General features: G+C 43.1%; 1 protein-coding gene across 5 annotated transcripts in view; it reads left to right on the plus strand.

Moving 5' to 3' along the window:
* The window catches only part of LOC141046720 (methyl-CpG-binding domain protein 1-like), a 46,526-nt gene extending 41,541 nt beyond the window's left edge, over positions 1–4,985 (plus strand). For all 5 annotated transcript variants that reach the window (XM_073541345.1, XM_073541346.1, XM_073541344.1 and 2 more), the window contains 4 exons: positions 1,166–1,252; positions 1,343–1,441; positions 1,534–1,614; positions 2,724–4,985. In XM_073541345.1, the coding sequence (XP_073397446.1) occupies positions 1,166–1,252; positions 1,343–1,441; positions 1,534–1,614; positions 2,724–3,170 (714 nt within the window). In that variant the 3' untranslated portion in view covers positions 3,171–4,985. The remainder of the gene's footprint in view (positions 1–1,165; positions 1,253–1,342; positions 1,442–1,533; positions 1,615–2,723) is intronic.
* Positions 4,986–8,965: the final 3,980 nt, after the last annotated feature.

The raw sequence follows: 8,965 nt of genomic DNA on the forward strand, positions 1-8,965 counted from the left end.
TGTCCCATGGTCCTGTGTCCCCCAATGAGGCGTAGGAGAAATAGGGATTTTTGTGTACTCACCGTAAAATCCTTTTCTCCGAGCCAATCATTGGGGGACACAGCACCCACCCTTATAGCCTATTGGCTTATTGCTTCGCCTTAAGTTTAGACATAATTTATAGTTATTGTTATTTGTTTAAGATCTCCTACTGCTTTGTTACCGAACTGGTTCAATCTCAGCCTGTGGGCGGGTGTATACTGCAGAGGAGTTAACTTTTCTGTGTTTCACTTAGTGTCCTCCTAGTATCAAGCAGCATAACCCCCATGGTCCTGTGTTCCCCAATGATTGGCTCGGAGAAAAGGATTTTACGGTGAGTACACAAAAATCCCTATATTTCAGCGTTACTAGGGATCACAAACATAAGAGCCACCTTCACAGAATGCAGCCTTAGTGCTGCTGAAGGTGGCTCTTTTACTTAAAAACGCCCTGGAGGGGTGACAAGTTCCCTTAAAAAAGAAAAATTGAAACACCACAATTGTTGCTTTCCTGTTGCCGCACTTTTTTAAAAATGTAATAAAAAGTGATCGAAATATCATTTACCCCAAAAGGGAGACAGTAGATACTACTACACACCGCTACATTGACGGAGAAATAAAAAAAAAAAGTTACTGATCTCAGAAAATGGCGACACAAACTGAGAATTATTGATTTATTTTTACAAATTTCCGAATTGTATTTATTCTGTAAAATAACTAAAATATAATAAAACCTTCAGCTTGGCCTCTCTGTAATCACACTGACCTGGAGATTCGGATTACCAGGTCAATTTTACCGCACAACAAATGCCTTAAAAATAAAATCTAGAAAAATAAAAAAACAATGACTGGATTGCTATGAATGGCGCCATTCAAAACTTCATCTCCTTCCGTAAAAAAAAAAAAAATCCACGTACAGCAATGGGGATGGAAAAGAACAAAAAGAAGATTAAAGTTATGCATGTTGGTAAAAGGGGAGGAAAAAATGAAAAGGTAAAAGAGAGAAATCAAGCGATGATGAAGGGGTTAAGGCGCATAGTTCTGTGTAGGAGTTGCGTGCACAGAATGGGCGGATCTATGAAATGAATACATGCCATTTAAGTGTATGCATTGTTTTGTGTTTTTTTTAATATTTTCCCCTTCTTTAGTGTCTAGATGAAGATGTGGAGTTATTGCCACCCAAGATACCGGTGATACGACTGGCACTGAAAAATGGAGGATACCCTTCTGCCGATGTAAGAATTGTGTGACATATAAATACATGGAGCGTCTGGGCACCCACCTTGCAATACAGCAGCCTGGCACTGCCCCATTTATTGTTACAGGGCACACGTGGTGGCTGGGTCATAGGTGGCATGGATGGCAAAGGGATGGAAGAAGAGATCATCTCCGTCATTGACGACGACGATGACGAGCAGCCCCTGGTACGCCCTCTGTTTTTATTCCTCACATTTTTGCAATGTGGAGTTTTTTCTGTGTTCCTCCTGTGTTATACCCCCCCCACTTTGTTTTACAGGATCTCCATTGCCCGGTGAAATCAGAAGAGTTCATGGTGGAGGACAATGATGTGATGCTGGCGGATGATAATGCTCCGGTGGTGAGACTTTACATGTCTATAAGCAGAAGATCCATAGTGGTCACATGCACAGTTGATTCCCATCACCAATGCCAGCGGTATGGCAGGAGGCTGCAGCCATCAGTGATTGAGTGCCGATGGGTTAATGTGGCATTCAGGGTCCTGTTGAAAGCCTCTGTGTCTGCGGCTGGGCATCATAGGTGATCAGTAATTACACAGTAAACTGCAATATTATGGTATTGCAGTGTACCATAGAGATGATCAAATGATCTCAGGAGTCCAAGTCCATCAAGGAGAACTGGTAGAAGCCATTAAAAATTATATTATGTTAAAATATATTTATATAATAAAATTCACTTAACTATCCTTCCCTTTCACAACCTAGTACCCCAAAAGTAAAAAAAAAAAAAAACAGATGTAAAAAATTAACACATTTGGTATCATTGCATGTGTAATAGTCTGAACTAATAAAGTATAAAACGATGTATTTTTTTTTTCTATCCTACCTACCCTCCAAAAAAGGAATAAAAAAAAAACATTATAAAGTCATATGGACCCCATAAAAACAAGTCCTCATACAGGGGTTCATGGCAGAAATAAATAAATCATGGCTCTCGAAGGAAGTGGTGGAAAAAGCGAAAGCGTAAACAAATGAAAACTGGATGGCTGCTGTGGGAAAGTATTTAGGTTGAAGGCAATGGTAGATGCTGTGGATATTGCACGGGGTCAGTGCCAGTCATCTGACATCATTATTATCTCCTGCGGTGGTTTGCAGGATGGATGTTAGTGATGAGCGAACGTGCTCCGTTAAGGTGCTAGACGAGGGTCTGCGGCGTGCTCGAAAAATGTGTTCAAGTCCTATTGCTGCATGTCTCACGGCTGTTTGACAACATATGTGGGGATAACCTGTTTGTTAGGCAATCTCTGCATGTGTTTCGGCTGTCGAACGGCTGTTCACGAGACATGCAGCCGCGGGGACTTGAACATATTTTTCGAGCACACCTAAAACACTCAGAACCCCAGCATGCTTGGATAACACTCAGTTAACACCTTATCTAAGCACGTTTGCTTTTCATTAATGGACGTTTTTCTGTTTGACTAAACCCTCATTGCTTCCTTTTGCTCTGCAGATCATGGAGATCTACAGCCTGGGCTCTTACAACACTAGGAATGATCTGGATCCACTCCTGCAGGAATTTATGGACGAACTGAATGAGATCCCCTTACCAGCTCATTGGATAGTCCTTGCTCCCAGCGGCCCCAACCTACATCTAATCCAGAGGTCCCCGGTGTCCACCATGGCAGAGACAATCATCCACATACTCCCGGGACTTCACTTTAATATTGCAGTGAGGAATTACCCTGTCCCCTCCTCCCACGAACTCTTCAGCAAGCATCCGAGCCGGCTCACCACCGTGGATGAGGTTGTGGAGCTCATCTGTGACCTGGAAGCTTATCGTCCTTGTGGAGGTCTTCCAAAAAGCGGGCCACGTTCTCCAAACTGTTTGGTGTTGGTGTACGAGGAACGGTGCCCTGAATGTTGCACAGTGCCCTGGCCGTCAGGCATTTATCACTGATGCCGGTGGGACAAGGGTGGGCCAACGCTCAGGGACAAGAGACTACTCGTGAAACTAGCTGTAGAACAGCAGAAATGGAAGGAAGGAGCCTGTATTGATAACCCTGTGTATCTGGCAGCCGCGGTTCAGCATGGAGGATGGTTTAACATCCCGCCTTCCAATAAAACTTGCCACCTCAGTGTACAGTACACGTAGGTCTCCAAAGAACAGAGAGCGAGGGTCATCTCGCTCTCTGGTAATTAGTGTGGGCTTCCCGATAGCCCAGAGGTGTAGGCGATTTTTAGCTGTAGGTGTATGTAAGCATACATCAGCCTAAAGCTTCCACCCAGCTTAAGTCATAGGGACCAAATAAAAGCCATGTATTTTGTTTAGAGGCATGATGCTAGATGTAAGATGTGGGGTCACGGGCTGTACTCAAGATTTCTTGGACCCCCACAAATCACAGAACAGTGACCCTGAGCCCCTTGTCATCCAGCCTGTGCACTGCTGCTGCATTCAAAGTCTGACAGAGGTAGCAGAACAGTCTAGGCAGTATACTTGCTGAAACGCTGCTCTGGGACCCCCATTCTTGTGATTATTAGGACCCCCAATGATCAATAAATTATCACTTATCCTGACATGCAATCTTGATACAACCCCTTTAACTTAACAAGACCCCCCCCCCCTTCCCTTCTTCCAATGAGGAAACTTTATAGTATCGGGGAGCTCATTAAGATTTCACAGAGCTGTCCCGCTGCTGTAAGCTGATCACCGGGGGGGGGGGGGTTAAAGTGGCCATATACATAGCACGAAGGTCAGTCTGACCTTCTCCTTCCAACCCTCTTAATGTGTTGTAATCAACCTACCATTGTTCTGCCTGTCTTGTAATTAAATTCAACATGCCCAATCCCTTTTATTAACATGCTCAATCCTTTGTCAAAAGAGGTTACTAGAGGTGATTAGGCCGGTTTTACATATCCTTGTTTCATGGGCCAAGTATAGACTTTATTAACTCAAAAGCTGCATTTCTGTCGATGAGGGTGTAGAGTTCAGGTGAGGAGACTGTCAGGTGGTCCGTAATGAAGTCATGCAACATAGCTGTGTGAAACTGGTCGAACACTGTTCTTCCCACTCAAAACACATGCATGTTTGACTAAACTGACAGTGCACATATTAGGAGAGGTGTGAAGGGATAACTTGGCGAAACAAGCATTCGGCCAAGACTTGGCCAGTGGTGATCACCTAGTGCCAATAAGACAGGACCTGTCCTTCTTTAAGGCACTCTCCATTTTAAGTATTTTTTTTACATTGAGAGGAGTCAAAAAGTTGCATTGGGGAGGACCTGACTGCTGGTGGGAGTTATATCATCAATGAGATTGGTCTCTCCACTTGTTTCAGTGATGTTTCCATCGAGACGATTACTGGGGGTCATTGTGGGGGATCGGGGGGGTCCCTATGGAGTCTTATAAGCTGGACCTGTAGTGGTTTTGTGATTTTGTGTTTTCTTGTAACGTTCTCAGATTTATAGGGAATAGATGATATTTTAGGGGAATGGCTCTTTGGACTCTGATTTTTCTCTTTCTACACTGGACGTAACTGAGGCTGGGCCGCAGATATTAAGTTCTTCGTTTATCAATTTTCAGGTTTTTCGGAGAGTTGGTTTTATGTCATTACATGTAATCTTTTATCCAGGACCCGTCTGACTAGTCTTCCTTTCAGCCTCTCCAGAGACGGACTGCTTTTTTGTTTTGCTGACAGTAGGACCTCTCCTCACTGTAGCTCTCGTTATAAACAAAAAAAAGTTGCTGCTTTTTAAATAAAAGATAAATATCTTTATATTTGTTATTCTGTACAGAAATGTCTGATTTGTATGTCGTGTTGACCTAACAGTGGTGTATAGCTGTGAACACGCGCCAGTATCTTGTTAATGGTCCTCTATTTGTTATTGCCTAATAGCCATCTGCACAAACTCCCTACAGTTAGGCCACACACAAGATCCCCCGATAAAATTACAACCTATAGTATACTCCAGAGCTCCACTCACTATTCTTCTGGTGCAGTCACTGTACACATACATTACATTACTGATCCTGTATTATATCCCAGAGCTGAACTCACTATTGGTGCGGTCACTGTGTACATACCTTACATCACTGATCCTGAATTACATCTTGTATTATACTCCAGAGCTGCACTCACTATTCTGCTGGTGCAGTCTCTGTGTACATACAGGATGTAAACCAGGATCAGTAGTGTATTAAGCCCTAGAGCTGCACTCATTTTCTGCTGGTGCAGTCACTGTGTACTTACATTACATTACTTATCCTATACTGATCCTGAGTTACATCCAGTATTATACTCCAGAGCTACATTAACAATGTTGCAGGCTTCAGAGCTGAAATCTCCTTGTTAGTATTTATACCTGGCACTATACTGATTTCTAATGTAGCAAATTCCTCTTAACTAAGCTGTTGGGGTGTCTGACTATTTAAATTGACAACCAGAGCTGAACTCACTATTCTGCTGGAGTGAAATACAGGCTGTAACTCAGGATCAGTACAGGATAAGTAATTTAATGTGTGTACACAGTGACTACACCAACAGAATAGTGAGTGCAGCTCTGGAGTATAATACAGGATGTAACTCGGGATCAGTACAGGATTAGTAATGTAATGTATGTACACAGTGACTGCACCAGCAGAATAGTGAGTGCAGCTCTGGAGTATAATACAGAATGTAACTCCGGGTCAGTTATGTATGCACACAGTGACTGACCCAGCAGAATACTGAGTGCTGCTTTGGAGTATAATACAGGATGTAACTTGTGATCAGTACAGGATAAGTAATGCATGTACACATTGAGTGCAGCTCTGGGGTATAATACAGGAGGTTATTCAGGATCAGTACAGGATTATTAATATGCCTAAAACGTTCCATTCTATTTAGTTTGCATATAATAAAACTATTAAGTTTTTTAAAGGTGGGCATCCCCTTTAAGAGGACCGTCTTAGCAATACATGCCTTTTAATGCCACTTAGTAGCTTGAAGTCTCAGAATAATCCAAATAATGAAGACCATGAATACTTAATATATGTCAGATGAAGTTGTCCTTCATTTTGACAACTTAGATGTATTAGCTCAGATATGTATTTTGCATCATTCCATGCACTCGTCTTTGAAGGACCACTCTTCTGTGTGGGTGCCATAGTATAAGACACTGGAGCACGTCCATAGCGGAGTAAATGTCTTATTTGTTTTTAAGATGTATAATTCCACCACCTAAGAAACAAAAGTTTGCACTGCCGATCCCATGTACAGTATTATCTTCCCAGACAGATATATTAGCAGCTTGGGAAACCATTGTTACCATGGACTAGTCATAAGCACATCGCAGAGGCAGCTGTTGTACTGACCGCTGATGTCACTGGGACATTTCCCAACTACCATAGACTTTTTATTCCAGTTATGCAATGGGTAACATTATCTTTTTAGCTTACCAACAAAAATGTCCGCTTTCGGCGAATGCATAAGTTATGGATCCACTCTATGGCTTCAGGTTTTGTTTGATTTGCCATAAGTAACTAACTTGAGTTTCTCCTTTCCAGGATGTTCGTGTTTTCTCCAATAAATTTTTTTCGTTTACAATGAGCAAGTTTCCCCTCTTTATTTTTATGTGTCCAGAATTTGTTTTACTTGTGACAATCATCGTAACAACTTGACTTCAAATATGGACCTCACAGGTGGAGCGATGGTCTTCTTCAGAGACTCCTTAACTTGCTTGTTCCTTAGACTGTAAATAAAAGGGTTGAGAAGAAGAGTGAGGGTGGAATACACAACTGTCATCGATCTGTTGTCTTCCATTGTTTTTGACAGGGAAGAACAGAAATATGTGAAAAAGACGATGCCAAAGAAAATTCCTACAGAAGTTAGATGTGGAGAAAGCCTGGTGTCTTCTGGAGGATGAACATAGATGGTTTTGAGGATACTACAATAGGAGAAGACTACGAAAACTAATTGATTCATTGTGACCATAGAGCCTTTGGTAAACCCCAAAAGGTCTGTGGTAGGTAGACTCATTCAGCTGCACACAGAGGTAGACACAGGATCGTTTCTTCTGGTTTATTTAAATCCTAGCATAAACCAGTGCAGGGTTCAACAAAATAAACATGGCCTTTCTGGCATAACCAGGAAACAAAATGATAACGTATAGAACAGTGCTTAGGCCTGTGGAAATCTGCCCACTCAGAGTACAATCAACAGAGTCCAACACAGTTGCACATAAATACTTCTCTGGAGCTTTCCCACCTCCAGACCCACAGACAGAAAAAAAAAACTCAGTAGCTGGACATTTAACTTGTCAAACCACACACTTTGTGTGGAGATATGGTGAGTAGCTGCCCCTACCATCTCATACAACTACTCACAAAAAACTCAATCCTGCCATGGCCAATTATCCTTTCTCGGCACATAACATGCTGGAGAGAAACTTCTGGGTTTTCACATCACAGAAGATGACAATTGTGATACATATCTCCCCTTGCATACATTCAGTGACCCTGTCACATACCCCCCCCCCCTGCCCGGAGTCGGGGGGGGTTTTGATACCTTCAGATACCAAACGAAATTCTGGAGAGGGCATTGGCGTTACCATGCAACTTCCCAGGTCTATGTTCTGTGTGTAAGCTGAAGTCCTGGAGACCTAAGAACCATCTAGTCACCAGGCATTCTTAACCTTCTTTTCTCTTAACCTCCTCAGTGGTCCATGGTCACGTAGTATACTTGGTAAAGCTTCCTTCGAACTGGCTGGTGGATCTTGTAATTTACTTTGCCCAGTGTTTTCACCATCTCGTATGTGTCAAGATCCAGACCGTGTTTTGAGTCCTGTCTTTCCATGTTCCCGGTCTGGTCATTTCAGGGGTTAACTTTTCCCAGCCTCAGTCTGATCTCAGGTTTGCTATTTAGCTCTGCTGCATCCTGCAGGTGGTGTCAGCTATAGTTCTGCCTTTGGCGTGTGTATCTGACTCTGGTATATCCTGATTAGTCCTGCTGTGATCCCTGACTTTCCCCGTGTCTGTTTATTCCCTCTGTCTGTCCTGACTCACTGTTTCCCTGTAAGTTTGTTGACTCCCTGGTTTTGACTTGGCTTGCATTCAGACCTGCTTCTGTGTTTTGTCTTTGTCTTATCTGCTTCCGACCTTTGCTGACCACTGGCTTGTTTCTGTCCACATGTACTGCTGTGACCTCTGGTACTTCTGCTCCTGGCTGTTTCTGACTCGTCTTGTCTGACCACTGTGTGTGTGCAACTTCTTCCCTCACCAGCACCCCCTGGTGGACGTTACGCTATACTGTACTACAGTAGCAAGACAGTATGGGCCTTGATTATCACAGCTGACACGCGGCACTATGTTTCAGGGGCGGTCACGGACCGCCCCCGACACGTTAACCCCTGGCACACTGCGATGAGAACCCCGCAGCAGTGCTGCACATTGCGCTCCTTCCCTACCCGTCCCCGGATCCAAAATGGCTGCGGGGACCTTTGGGGGCCTGCAGGGAGCTGGCTTTCTCACTGCCTGCAAAGCGCAGGCATGAGGAAGCCTTCTGCACTGCCTGTGACAGATCCCTGATCTGTCACAGCGATCTGTGATGTGACAGATCAGCGATCTGTCATATGACAGTTATGTCCCCCCGGGGACAATGTAATAAAGTTAAAAAAAAAAGTGTAAAATTAATTTATAAAAAAATCGCCAAATAAAATAAAAAAAAATCTATATATGTTCCTTAATAAATTCATATTTTGGAAAAAAAAAAACAAACAA

This window comes from Dendrobates tinctorius, unplaced genomic scaffold (assembly GCF_039654945.1).
Source record: "Dendrobates tinctorius isolate UK_male_01 unplaced genomic scaffold, ASM3965494v1 ptg000120l, whole genome shotgun sequence".
Taxonomy (NCBI): Eukaryota; Metazoa; Chordata; class Amphibia; order Anura; family Dendrobatidae; genus Dendrobates; species Dendrobates tinctorius.